Here is a 14,999-nt window from a genome sequence, read left to right as displayed (position 1 = left end):
GCCCAGTCTTGACCACCTCAGAGGCCTCAGCCTGCCTGTTCCATGGAGAAGTTGGACTTCCTATATCTCCTGGCTTTCAAAACCTGGGTCCCTCTACCCTAGGCCCCACCCTCTGCTGTTCCCAGGGCTGACCCAGCTCCACACTGCTACTCCCAAGGATGAGGACAATGTGACCCACCTTCCAGGGGGCGGGTTCAGTCAAGCAGTTACCACTCCCATTCTCCTACAGCTGAAGTCGGGGCCTCAACACAGAGGGCTCAGAGTCCTATCACAGGCACCTCACGGAGGCACCCGCAGACATTTTCTTCAAAGGGGTCACGTTAACAAATATTTGTTGAAGGCCTTCTATGTGCTGGCCCTATGTGGGAAGCAGCAGCCAGGTCCTTTTGCTAAGTCCCCACCCAAAGCCTTCTAGGACTTCTAGGAAATAAAGGCCTTACTCCCTGTTCCAGCATTGCAGGGCCTGGACAAAACAGACCCTGTTGTTCCTGTTCCTGACACAGCCTCCCCTCCTGTCACTGCCTACCAAACTGAGTAAGGCCTTTTCCGTCCTCATGCCTCCATCCTGCCCAGGCCTCAGTGTCCCGTGGTGCCCTGTGTTCAGCTCTGAGCACCTTACTCTGAAACATTAACAAATTGAAGCGAAGCAGACACCACCTTCATTAACTCTAACGTCTAAAGACATATTAATGTAAGATGTTAATAACAGGGGAAACTGCGAGAGGGACATATGGGGACTTTCTGTACTATCTTCTCAATTTTTCTGTAAATCTAAAACTGTTCTAAAAAATAAGACCACTAAAACAATGAATCCAGTAGTGGGGGCAGGGGGAGTGTGGGTGACCACGCTTGGCTGTGAGCTGATCACTGTGGAGGCTGGGAGGCGGGTGACAGAGCTGAGTGGCAGGAGGAGCAGTATGTGGGCGCAGAGGTGGGGCAGGCAGAAGGACTTTCCAGGAGGAGCAATGGGCTGGAAGGCTGGAAACTACGCTCCTTGAAGAATGACCGAAGGAATGGAGGCCACTCTGTGTGAATATGAAAATAATTAACGGAACACTGGCACTGTGCCTGGCTACATAAATGTTGAATGAAAAACAAAACAGCATTCTTTAAATACCTAAGGGCATCACATGCTAAGGAAGTAGATTCCTTCTGTTTTGGGGCATAGGGCAGGGAGAGGAGAGGAGCTAGTTTAAAGCTGTAGGAGGCAATGTTTTACTAAACAAAAGGAAGACATTTCTAAGAGCTAAAAAATAATCAGCATTGACAAAGGGACTGGACCTTTGTCCACTGGACTGTGCTAGGGACTGGACCTCTCAGACAGTACTGGACTGACCTTCCCAGCCCTGAGGACATACGGGCTGGTGTGAGTGGAGAGAAGGAGCATGCACAGTCCACCATAACACAGGGTGAGAATGGTGTAAGGACAACCTTGGAGATAGTGACAGAGGAACAGAGGAGAGGGCTTGGTGAGGGAACAGTTTCCCAGATGCCAAATGACCACATATGAGGCTTCAGGAGACAGCCCTCTGCAGGCACAGGCGGGCTGAGTCCCATTTCTCCTCCTGGAAAGCCCTTCTCCCGCCCCACCTCTGCACCCGCACACTGCTCCTCCTCCTCTCATTCAGCTCTGGCACCTGCCACCCAGCTTCCATAGTGATCAGCTCATAGCCAAGCATGGTCATCCATACTGCCCTTGCTACCACTACTGCATTTTTTTTTTTTTTTTTTGAGACAGGCTCTCATTCTGTTGTTCAGATTGAAGTACAGTAACACAATCATGGCTCACTGCAGCCTCGATTTCACAGGCTCAAGCAATCCTCCCACCTCACCCTCCCAAGTAGCTGGGATCATAGGCAAATGTCACCATGCCCAGCTAACTTTTTAATTTTTTGTAGAGACAGGGTCTCGCTTTGTTGCCCAAGCTGGTCTCGAACTCCTGGGCTTCAGCAAGTGTGAGCCACTGTGCCCAGCCTTGGATTCCTTTTTTTTTTTTTTTGAGACAGAGTCTTACTCTGTCACCCAGGCTGGAGTACAGTGGTGCAATCCTGGCTCACTGCAACCTCCGCCTCCTGGGTTCAAGCGATTCTCCTGCCTCAGCTTCCCGAGTAGCTGGGGTTACAGGTGTGTGCCACCATGCCTGGCTAATTTTGTATTTTTAGTAGAAATGGGGTTTCACCATGTTGGCCAGGCTGGTCTCAAACTCCCAACCTCAGGTGATCCGCCCGCCTCGGCCTCCCAAAGCATCTGGAATTACAGGCGTGAGCCACCGCGCCCGGCCTGGTGGTCTTATTTTTTAAAACAGTTTTAGATTTACAGAAAAATTGAGAAGATAGTACAGAAAGTGCCCATATACTCCATGTCCAGTTTCCCACATCTTACATTGGTAAGTCTTTGTTACAGTTAGTGAACTTCTACTGCTACATTATTGTTAGCTAAAGTCAATGAGTTGCTTAGATTTCCTGTTTCACCTAATGCCCTTTTTCTAGTTCACTATCTTATCCAGGATACAACATTACGTTTAATAATAGGGCTCGGCCGGGCGCGATGGCTCAAGCCTGTAATCCCAGCACTTTGGGAGGCCGAGACGGGCGGATCATGAGGTCAGGAGATCGAGACCATCCTGGCTAACACGGTGAAACCCCGTCTCTACTAAAAATACAAAAAACTAGCCGGGCGAGGTGGCGGGCGCCTGTAGTCCCAGCTACTCGGGAGGCTGAGGCAGGAGAATGGCGTGAACCCGGGAGGCGGAGCTTGCAGTGAGCTGAGATCCGGCCACTGCACTCCAGCCTGGGGGACAGAGCGAGACTCCGTCTCAAAAAAAAAAAAAAAAAAAAAAAAAAAATAATAATAATAATAATAATAGGGCTCTTTAGGCTCCTCTCGGCTGTGGCATTTTCTCAGGCCATTTTTTATTATCTTGGCAGTTTTGAGGGTACTCACTGAGTATTTTGTGGGATGCCACTGTTAGAATTTGTCTAATGTTTTCCCTCTAATCATGTCTCATGATTAGACTGAGTTACAAGATATTGAGAGGATGGCCACAGAAGTTAAGTGATATTTTCATCACATCCTATCAAGGAACAATACTATCAACATGATGTTTTACTATTGATGTCGGCCTTGATGATCTGGCTGTGTTTTTCAGATTTTTTCCACTGTACAGTTACTTCATTCCCCCTTCCCATACTGTATTCTTTGGAAGGAAGTCCTATGCATGGCCCACATTTAAGGAGTAGAGAGTTAGGCTCTCTTTCCTTTAAGACAGTGTAGCTACATAAATTGCTTGAAATTCATTCTGCAGGGAGATTTGTCTCTTCTCCTCCATTTATTAATTCATTATTAATTCATTTATATCAATATGCACTCATGAATGTTTATTGTGTACTTTTGGTTATAATCCAACACTGCTTTATTTTGTTTTTCAAATTGTTTCAGCTTTGGCCACTGGGAGATATTTTAGGTGGCCCCCGTGTCCTTGGACATGCTCCCATATTAAAGTAGTTCCTGCCCCTCCCCCAGCTCTTCCTTACTTTCTGGCATTACAATATGTTCTAGACTCATCCTGTGTATTTCCTGCCCTAGTCCTAGATTCAACCATTTTTCCAAAGAGCGCTTGTTCCTTTTATTGGGAAATTGTATTAGAAATCATGATCTGGTTTCTTGACATTGGTCTGGGCAATGGTTTTTTTTGGGTATGACCCCAAAACACAGGCAACAAAAGCAAAAATAGACAAATGAGATTGCATCAAACTAAAAAGCTTCTGCACAGCAAAGGAAACAACCAACAAAGTAAAAAGACAACCTAAAGAATGATAGAAAATATTTGCAAGCTGTACATCTGATAAGGGGATAATATCTAAAATGTATAATGAACTTAAACAACACAGTCTCAAGAAATCAAATAGCCTGGTTAAGAAGTGGGCAAAAAATGGCCGGGCGCGGTGGCTCAAGCCTGTAATCCCAGCACTTTGGGAGGCCGAGACGGGCGGATCACGAGGTCAGGAGATCAAGACCATCCTGGCTAACATGGTGAAACCCCGTCTCTACTAAAAATACAAAAACTAGCCGGGCGAGGTGGCGGGCGCCTGTAGTCCCAGCTACTCGGGAGGCTGAGGCAGGAGAATGGCGTAAACCCGGGAGGCGAAGCTTGCAGTGAGCTGAGATCTGGCCACTGCACTCCAGTCCGGGCGACAGAGCGAGACTCCGCTTCAAAAAAAAAAAAAAAAAAAAAAGAAGTGGGCAAAAAACTCTGAATAGACATTTCTCAAAGGAAGACATACAAATGACCAACAGGTATATGAAAAAAATGCTCAACATCACTGATTATCATGGAAATGCAAAGTGAAAATCCAATGAGATATTGAGTTATACCTGTTAAAATGGTTACCATCAAAAAGACAAAATATGACAAATGTTGGCAAAGATTTGGAAAAAAGGGAACCCTCAAACACTATTGGTGGGAATATAAATGAGGACAGCCTTTATGAAAAACAGTATGGAGGCCAGGCACGATGGTCCATGCCTGTAATCTCAGCCCTTTGGGAGGCCAAGGTGGGAGTATCGCTTGAGGCCAGGAGTTCCAGATCAGCCTGGGCAACATAGTGAGACCCTGTCTCTAACAAAAAATAAAAAAATTAGTTGGGCATGGCAGCACACACCTGCAGTCTCAGCTATTCACAATACTCAGGTGAGAGCATTGGTTGGGTCCAGGAGTTCAAGGCTGCAGTGACCCATGATCACTTGCCACTGCACTCCAACCTGAGTGACAGAGCAAGACCCTGTCTCTTAAAAAGAATAAAAGAGGCCGGGCACAGTGGTTCACGCCTGTATTTCCAGCACTTTGGGAGGCTGAGGTGGGTGGATCACGAGGTCAGGAGTTCAAGACCAACCCAGCCAACATGGTGAAACCCCATCTGTACTAAAAATACAAAAAAGTAGCCCGGCCTGGTGGCGGGCACCTGTAATCCCAGCTACTTGGGAGGCTGAGGCAGGAGAATCACTTGGACCCAGGAGGCAGAGGTTGCAGTGAGCCAAGATGGCGCCACTGCACTCCAGCCTGGGTGACAGAGCAAGACTCTGTCTCAAAAAACAAAAAAAAAGAAAGAAGAAAGAAAGAAACCAACCAACCAAGATCCAAGTGCTAAGTGTGCTCATTGCTGGAAGGGTATCATTTCTTTTAGGCCCTATGATCTGACAGAGCAAAACAGTTGTATGTTTCTAACCATACCCATACATATTTCTTTTTTTTTTTTCCGAGATGGAGTCTCGCTCTGTCACCCAGGCTGGAGTGTAGTGGCACAATCTCCACTCACTGCAAGCTCCACCTCCCGGGTTCCTGTCATTCTCCCGCCTCAGCCTCCCGAGTAGCTGGGACTATAGGCGCCCACCACCATGCCAAGCTAATTTTTTTGTATTTTTAGTAGAGACGGGGTTTCACCGTGTTAGCCAGGATGGTCTCAATCTCCTGACCTCATGATCTGCCCACCTCAGCCTCCCAAAGTGCTGGGATTACAGGCGTGAGCCACCATGCCTGACCTACCTACACATATATTTCTATACATAATTATCTGTAAGTATATATTGAGCTAAATTTGAGTGTCTACTGATGTTTTCAACTCTAATCCATCTACTACATGGAGCATTCTAGGCTCCCCCTGCTTTCTAGACATTCCTGCTTAAATTGTGAAAAACCTGGTTCCCACCCTCTGCCATCCATTTACTGAACTATTTTATTTCAGTGTTAACACTGTGTACATGTATAGTAGTAGAAGTATTGTTAACCCACACCTTCATGAGAAACAGCTTTATCACTAGGGCACAGTGCTCAGACACAGTTCCTTTTGCTTTAGTCTTACCAACTCCACTCATTTCCAAAGTTACTTAAGTCAGCATCTTTTCCCCCAACTCCTTCACAGAGATTGTTTCATACATCTGTAATGGTTAGATTATCTTGTCATAGTTTGTATTCCTTCCTAGGATCCACTGACCTCCTAGATGATTTTTTTCTTTTTTCTTTTTTTTGAGATGGAGTCTCGCTCTGTCACCCAGGTTGGAATGCAGTGGCGTGATCTCTGCTCACTGCAAGCTCCACTTCCTGGGTTCACGTCATTCTCCTGCCTCAGCCTCAAGAGTAGCTGGGACCACAGGCGACTGCCACCATGCCCGGCTAATTTTTTGTAATTTTAGTAGAGATGGGGTTTCACCGTGTTAGCCAGGATGATCTCGATCTCCTGACCTCGTGATCCGCCCGTTTCGGCCTCCCAAAGTGCTGGGATTACAGGCTTGAGCCACCGCGCCCGGCCTGATTTTTTTCTTTAACAAATTGCATACATTAAGATTCACTTTTTGTGCTGTAAAATTAAATGGGTTTTGACAAATGCTTTTGTATCCACCATTTACAGTACCATAGAGAATAATTTTACTGCCCTAAAAGTCCCCTGTGCTTCACCTATTCATCCCATCTCCTGAACTCCAAACCTCTTGCAACCACTGATAATTTTACTATCTCTATAGTGTTTTTCTTGTCCAGAATGTCATAGAATTGGAATCATGCAATATTTAGCCTTTTCATAATGAATTCCTTAGAAATTGTGTGTGTGTTTTTTTTTTTTTTTTTTTTTTTTTTTTTTTTTTTTTTTTGAGACGGAGTTTCGCTATTGTTGCCCAGGCTGGAGTGCAATGGCGCGACCTCGGCTCATCGCAACCTCCACCTCCTGGGTTCAAGCAATTCTCCTGACTCAGCCTCCCAAATAGCTGGGATTACAGGTGTCCACCACGACTGGCTAATTTTGCATTTTTAGTAGAGACGGGGTTTCTCCATGTTGGTCAGGCTGGTCTTGAACTCCCAACCTCAGGTGATCCACCCACATTGGCCCCCCAAAGTGTTGGGATTACAGGCATAAGCCACCGCACATGGCCTAGAAATTGAATTCTTTAGAAATTAGATTCTGTAAAAATATTAGGTAATTTATGGATTTGTTATTAATTTTTTTTTTTTTTTTTGAGATGGGGTTTTGCTCTTGTCACCCAAGCGGAGTGCAGTGGCACAATCTCGGCTCACTTCAACCTCTGCCTCCCGAGTTCAAGCAATTCTTGTGCCTCAGTCTCCCAAATAGGTGGGATTTCAGGTGCCCGCCACCACACCTGGCTTTTTGGTTTGGGTGTTTTCTTTTTTTGGAGACGGAGTTTCACTCTTGTCGCCCAGGCTTTAGTGCAATGGCACGATCTCAGCTCACTGCAACCTCCGCCTCCCAGGTTCAAGTGATTCTCCTGCCTCAGCCTCCCAAGCAGCTGGGATTACAGGTGTGCACCACCATGCCTGGCTAATTTTTGTATTATTAGTAGAGATGGGGTTTCACCATGTTGGCCAGGCTGGTCTTGAACTCCTGACCTCAAGTGATCCAATCTGCCTCAGCGTCCCAAAGTGCTGGGATTACAGGTGTGAGCCACCATGCCTGGCCCCAGCTAATTTTTGTATTTTTAGCAGAGACGAGAGTTCACCATGTTGGCCAGGCTGGTCTTGAACTCCTGACCTCAAGTGATCCGCCTGCCTTCAGCCTCCCAAAGCGCTGGGGCTACTGTGCCCAGCTGGTATTGTGTTTTTTAATGTCAAATTCCAATTGTTCATTGCTGGTATAAGTAAAGCAATGGACTCTCGTATATTAATCTTGTATCCTGTGACTTTGCTATATAGTCTCATTAGTTTCAGGAGGTTTTTCTTTTTAAAAAAATTGTTTGGAATTATCTACAGACAATAATGTTATCTGCAAACGAAGATAGTTTTATTTCTTCCTTCCCAATCTGTATGCCTTTTATTTCCTTTTCTTGAATGGACTAGCTAGGGCTTTCAGTACAGTGTTGAATAGGAGTGGTAAGAGGGAACATCTTTGCCTTGTTCCTGGATTCAGCTGGGATCACAGGTGCACCATGCCCGGCTAGTTTTTGTATTTTTAGTAGACACGGGGTTTCACCATGTTGGCCAGGCTGGTCTCGAACTCCTGACCTTGTGATCTGCCCACCTCGGCCTCCCATAGCACTGGGATTACAGGTGTGAGCCACCGTGCCAGGCCTATTCTTATCACATCTTTACAAATCAACACAATTCCTTGATATCATCAAATACGGAGGGAAGTGTTTTTAAACCTTTACTGTCATTACTTAACATTCCAGCCCATTTGTGTTACATACTCCGTGGTGAACAAAGCTCTTGGCATACTCACCAAAATTTCTCCCTGCTCCACAGTGTGCACCTTCATGTAGGCCCCTACTGCAGCCTCCTTGGGGAGCTCACCAAGCTTGGTATTGATCATGGCACATTTGATCGACTGAACAGGCCTGGATCTGAAATGTGACAGCTTGTTAGAGAGCTCATCTGTAACACAGTCTGCTCCTGAGGCCCTGGCTAATCAGCTCTCACTCTTCTGCACATGGAGGACTCCCCTCCCTGGGGAATTCACAACTCCCCAGAAGGTGAGAAAATTCAAAATCAAGTCCTGGAAGAGACTGACTCCCATTGTCAGGAATTGGAGGGTGCAAAAGACGAGACTTGGGAGAGGAAGGTGATACAGGCCCTCCCCTTAAACACCTGAGGGCTGTTCTCCTGGAGGCAGGGGCTGATGATCCCATGCAGCCAAGCCAGGCCTACTGGGTGGGAAGTCCCGGCTGGCCCTCTCATGCTCAGCATGAGGAAAGAATTTCTTTCTTTTTTTTCCTTTGAGACAGAGTCTCACTCTGTCACCAGGCTCGAGTACACTGATGGGATCTCTGCCCACTGAAATCTCCACTTCTGGAGTTCAAGTGATACTCTTGCCTCAGCCTCCCAAGTAGCTGGGACTACAGGTGCCTACCACCATGCCCGGCTAATTTTTAGCAGAGACAGGGTTTCACCATGTTGCCCAGGCTGGTCTCAAACTCCTGGCCTCAAGTGATCTGCATGCTTTGGCCTCCCAAGTGCTGGGATTATAGGCATGAACTACTGCGCCCAGTCAAGAAGGAATTTCTTTTCTTTTTTTTTTGAGATGGAGTTTTGCTCTTGTTGCCCAGGCTGGAGTGCAGTGGCACAATCTTGGCTCACTGCAACCTAGATTCTTCGGAAGGATTATCCATCACAGCTCAAAAGTGACAGGGTGCTCGTTATGGAGGCCAGCAGCTTGGAAATGTTAACAGGCAAAGGACTCGCAAGAAGTGGCCCTTGCAGGAATGCAGGGATTTTGACACTGGTGCCATTGTTAGTCTCATTATGACACTTCAATTTCAAAAGTAGCAGGGGGAGGGGGCTGTGCTCCTCTGGGCCCAGCAGTGAGCTGCTTCTAGGCTGGTCCCCACTGAGTCTCCTCTTCTGCTCTTCATTCTCACCAGAAAAAACAAAAGCACAGCACCCAGTTTGCATCCACCTCACACCAGTTTGCATACCGCCTCATATCGCACCGATAACAACACTGAGCCACTCAGGTTTGAGTCCTGGCTCTGCCACTTTCTACCTGCGCAACCTGGAACAAGCAACTTAACCTCTCTCCATACCTTGGTTTTCTCACCTGAAAAATGGGAATGATTATAATAGTACTCGTAGAGTTGTTATGGAGATTAAATTAGATAATTCAGTACTAGGCACCGAAAAGGGGTTTTGTTTTGTTTTGAGATGAAGTCTTGCTCTGTTGCCCAGGCTGAAGTACGGTGGCATGATTGCGGCTCATTGCAACCTCCGCCTCCTGGGTTCAAGTGATTCTTGTGCCTCAGCCTCCCAAGTAGCTGGAACTACAGGCGCTTGCCATCACACCCAGCTAATTTTTGTATTTTTAGTGGAGATGGGGTTTCACCATGTTGGCCAGGCTGGTCTCGAACTCTTGACCTCAGGTGATCCGCCCGCCTCAGCCTCCCAAAGTGCTGGGATTACAGGCGTGAGCCACCGCGCCCAGCCTGTTTTCTTTCCTTTTTTTTTTTTTAAGAGATAGGGTCTTGCTCTGTTGCCCAGGCTGGGGTACAGTGACATGATCACAGCTCACTGCAGCCTCAACTTCCTAGGCTCAAGCGATCCTCCTGTGTCAGCCTCCTGAGTAGCTAGGATTACAGGTATGTGCCACTATGCCCAGCTACAAAAAGTATTCTGTAAGTGTTAACTATAATTATCAGTATCTCAAGTAACTGCTGACTTGCAACAACCCCAAGACTTAGATGCTATTATCTACCAAGAAATACAGCTTAGAGAGGTCAACTCCCTTGCCTGGGGACACAGAGCTAAAATAAGTGGCCAAGGCAGGATTAATTCCAAACACAGGCTCTTATCTACTGTGCTATAACTGCCTTCCTTAGAGGGACAGAATTTTCTGAAGCAGCTCAGAATCAAAAGGGCCCAGAAACACACAGACCGACAGAATGTCAGAGCCGGAAGATCTGTCCAGTCCCTTCTTCCTTAAATGGGGTACTGAGGACCTGAGAAAAGACGTGGCTGAATGCCTGAAGTAGCCTTGTGAGTTACAGGTGGAGAATGCAGGTCCTGGCTCTCAGACCCAGGACATCTCTAGGCTGCCTCATGCACAACCCTTTGGGATTGACCTGTGTCCTCCACCTTTGCCCCCTCTCCAGCATCCCCGACATTCTGCCATATAAGTATTATCTCTCTTTGCAACCACAGTCTGGACCCATCTATCTGCCAAGGGCTGAGCTTACTGGATCTTTGGGCCCAGCATCTTGGGAAAAGTGTCTCCTGAGGTTCTGATCTTCCTGCTGAAGCTTGTCCCCTGTAACCCCCAGGCTTTTTTGAGATGCAGAAGTTTCAAGGAGCTAAAGTCTTGTAGAGGATATGACTTGATCTGGAATTCCTTAAACCTTTCCATAGGAGAGTATTCTGTTAGAGAAAGCACAGGAAAAGATACTTATGGATCTTTGCATATATGACGGTTATGGTGGTAGTAGTTGAAGCTTATCACAGGAACCTCGATGGTCTAGCACATGTGGAAATGTTTTTTTTTTGTTTTGTTTTTTCTTTTTGAGACGGAGTCTTGCTCTGTCACCCAGGCTGGAGTGCAGCGGCCGGATCTCAGCTCACTGCAAGCTCCGCCTCCCGGGTTCACACCATTCTCCTGCCTCAGCCTCCCAAGTAGCTGGGACTACAGGCACCCGCCACCTTGCCCGGCTAGTTTTTTGTATTTTTTAGTAGAGACGGGGTTTCACCGTGTTAGCCAAGATGGTCTCGATCTCCTGACCTCGTGATCCGCCCGCCTCGGCCTCCCAAAGTGCTGGGATTACAGGCTTGAGCCACCATGCCCAGCTGGAAATTTTTTTTTTAAAAAAGAAAGATAAAACACTGTGGCCTCCATGCAATGTCCCTGGGTGGCAGGCCCTCTGCTAGAGCCTTTACATCCATTACATCTGGAGAAGGGTGATTAACATACTTTAAGAGATAAGATGAACAGCAGAGAGCTCAAGTCACCCAGAAAAAGGTTAAAGCTTGGATTTGAACTCAGGTCTCTTGGATTCAAAGCTCATATCATTCCATTAACAGACCATATTTATCCTGGCATTCAAACTGGGCTTTCAAATTGGGGCAGGGTCAGCAATAAAAGATAAATGGATGACTGGTCATGGAACCTTAGACAAGTCATATAATCATTACAGCCCTCATAGAACTATTGTAAGAATTATAGGCCGGGCATGGTAGTTCACATTTGTAATCCCAGCACTTTGGGAGGCCGAAGTAGGTGATCACTTGAGCCCAGGAGTTCAAGAGCAGCCTAGGCAACATGGCAAGACTTCATCCCTACAAAAAATTAAAGAATTAGCCAGGCATGCTGGTGCACACCTGTAGCCTTAGCTACTGGGGACACTGAGATGGAAGAATTGCGTGAGCCCAGGAAGTTGAGGCTGTAGTGAGCTGTGTTCACGACACTGTGTTCCAATCTGGGCAACAGTAAGACTTTGCCTCAAAAAAAAAAAGAATTGCAGATAAAGAATGTGATATGCCTAACACAGTGCCAGCATATAATAGGCCCTCCATGAGAGTTATTTTAAAAGATCACCAAGAGCCAGTTGCAGTGGCGCATACCTGAGTTCTAGCTACTCAGGAGGCTGAGGTAGGAGGATTGCTTGAACCTAGGAGCTCAAGTTCAGCCTGGACAACATAGAAAGACCTAATCTCTTAAAATAAAATAAAATAAAACTAAAAGGAAATATAATTCAGAAATAAAAAGGAATAAACTACTCAGCATGCTAAGTAAAAGAAGCCAGATACAAGAGTCCATACTGTATGATCTCATTTATATGAAACCATAGGAAGACAAATCTAACCCATAATGACAGAAAACAAATCAGTGGTTGCCTAGGGCAGGGGTGAGGGGTAGAGATTGACTGGGAGGGGGCACAAGGGAACTTTTTGGGGTGATGGAAATGTTCTATAACTTGACTGTAGAGGTATAAATTTGTCATGGAACTATGGCTGGGTGCAGTGGCTCACGCCACTGTAATCCCATGCTTTGGAAGGCCAAGGCAGGAGGATCGCTTGAGCTCAGGAGTTTGAGACCAGTCTGGGCAACATGGCAAAGCCCCGTCTCTATAAAACATACAAAAATTAGCAGGGTGTGGTGGCACATGCCTGAAGTCCCAGCTACTCAAGAGTCTGAGGTGGGAGGATTACTTGAGCCTGGGAGGTCAAGGTTGTACTGAGCCGTGTTCATGCCACTGCACTCCAGACTGGGTGACAAAGTGAAACCTTGTTTCAAAAAGAATTTTTTTTCTAATTTGTCATTTAACTACACACATTAAAATATGTGTACTCTATTATATAAAAAATATATATCAATAACATTGATTAAAAAAGAGATCGCCAGCCGGGTGTGGTGGCACATGCCTATAATTGCAGCACTTCGGGAGGCCGAGGTGGGCAGATCATGAGGTCAGGAGTTTGAGACCAGCCTGGCCAACATGGTGAAATCCCATCTCTACTAAAGATACAAAAAATTAGCTGGGCATGGTGGCACATGCCTATAATCCCAGCTACTTGAGAGGCTGAGGCAAGAGAATTGTTTGAACACAGGAGGCAGAGGTTGCAGTGAGCCAAGATTGTGCCATTGCACTCCAGCCTGGGTGACAGGGCAAGACTGTATCTCAAAAAAAAAGCAAAAAAAAAAAAAAAAAATCTCCAGTATGAGAATCAACTCTTCAAATTAATGTTTTTTGTTTGTTTGTTTTGTTTTTGTTTTTTTGTTTTTGAGATGGAGTCTTGCTCTGTTGCTCAGGCTGGAGTGCAGTGGCTCGATCTCGGCTCACTGCAACCTCCACCTCCCAGGTTCACACCATTCTCCTGTCTCAGCCTCCCAAGTAGCTGGGACAACAGGCACCTGCCACCACGCCTGGCTAATTTTTTTGTATTTCTAGTAAAGATAGGGTTTCATGGTGTTAGCCAGGATGATCTCAACCTCCTGACCTTGTGATCCGTCTACCTTGGCCTCCCAAAGTGCTGGGATTATAGGCGTGAGCCACCATGCCTGGCCCCTCAAATTAATGTTAATGGGAATAAATCCAAATTCCACAAGGAGTAGATCTGGCTTAACAAAACACATAAAAAGCCCTGAGAATGATCTTTCGGAAAGGCACTTCAACAATATCTATCAACGTTTTAAATGTACATAGCCAGTATGCACCGGATTAACTATTTCAGGGGTCCCCAATCCCCTGGCCATGGACTGGTACAGGTCCATGGCCTGTTAGGAATAAGGCTGTTGGCCGGGCGCGGTGGCTCAAGCCTGTAATCCCAGCACTTTGGGAGGCCGAGACGGGCGGATCACAGGGTCAGGAGATCGAGACCAACCTGGCTAACACGGTGAAACCCCGTCTCTATTAAAAAATAAAAAAAATTAGCCAGGCGAGGTGGCAGGCGCCTGTAGTCCCAGCTACTCGGGAGGCTGAGGCAGGAGAATGGCATAATCCCGGGAGGCGGAGCTTGCAGTGAGCTGAGATCTGGCCACTGCACTCCAGCCTGGGCGACAGAGCGAGACTCCGTCTCAAAAAAAAAAAAAAAAAAAAAAGGAATGAGGCTGCACAGCAGGAGATGAGTGGTGGGTGCATGAGCATTACCACCTGAGCTCCACCTCCTATCAGATCAGTGGCGGCATTAGAGTCTCATAGGAGCACAAACCCTACTGAGAACTGTGCATGAGAGGGATCTAGGTTGTGTGCTCCATCTAATGTCTGATGATCAGAGGTGGAACAGTTTCATCCCAAAACCATCACCACCTGCCCCTATCTGTGAAAAAATTGTCTTCCACGAAACTAGTCTCTGGTGCCAAAAAGGTTGGGGGCTGTTGAACTATTTGATCCAGTAATTCTCAGAATTTGTCTAACACTTTTCCTTGCACACAGATGCAAAGATAAACACACCAGGAAATTTGCCACAGTAGGGTAAACATTTGAAAAAGAATTCAAAATATCTGTAAAAGGTAATTAAATTATCATATATGCATATAATACAATAAAACTCAACTATTAAAAACACAGATCTAGACTTCTGCTTTTGCTTCCAGCCAAGATGGAATAACAGGGACTAAATTTTCTCTTCTACTTGAAAATATTGGACAACATTTATGAAAAAAATTGTTTTAAAGACATTGAAAGATGGGTGTGGTGGCTCACACCTGTAATCTCAGCATTTTGGGAGGCTGAGGTAGGAGGATCCCTTGAGGCCAGGAGTTCAACACCAGCCTAAGCAACAAGGTGAGACTCTATCTCTACAAAAAAAAATGAAAAATTAGGTGGGCGTGGTGGCTCACACCTATAGTCGCAGCTACTCAGGAGAGGCAGGAGGACTGCCTGAGCCCAGGAGGTCGGGGCTGCAATTAGCTATGATTGGGTAACTGCACTCCAGCCTAGGTGACAGAGTGAGACCCTGTCTCAAAAAAAAAAAAAAAGACATTAAACATCAGACAATAAAGGACAATCATCCACACAAGACAGAAAACAAATGAGGTGAGCACTACTACTGCCTCAGCTTGCTGCCTAAAGATTTT

General features: G+C 46.2%; 1 protein-coding gene across 3 annotated transcripts in view; it reads right to left on the bottom strand.

The window, feature by feature from the left end:
* CNBD2 (cyclic nucleotide binding domain containing 2) overlaps window positions 1–14,999 on the bottom strand; it is a 65,683-nt gene that overhangs the window by 10,291 nt on the left and 40,393 nt on the right. For all 3 annotated transcript variants that reach the window (XM_010386565.2, XM_010386566.2, XM_010386567.2), the window contains exons 9-10: window positions 10,669–10,846; window positions 8,223–8,343 (exon numbers count right to left, since the gene is read on the bottom strand). In XM_010386565.2, coding sequence (XP_010384867.2) covers window positions 8,223–8,343; window positions 10,669–10,846 — 299 coding nt within the window. The remainder of the gene's footprint in view (window positions 1–8,222; window positions 8,344–10,668; window positions 10,847–14,999) is intronic.

Source organism: Rhinopithecus roxellana, chromosome 13 (genome assembly GCF_007565055.1).
Source record: "Rhinopithecus roxellana isolate Shanxi Qingling chromosome 13, ASM756505v1, whole genome shotgun sequence".
NCBI lineage: Eukaryota > Metazoa > Chordata > Mammalia > Primates > Cercopithecidae > Rhinopithecus > Rhinopithecus roxellana.
This window is presented reverse-complemented; position numbering and strand designations above follow the sequence as displayed.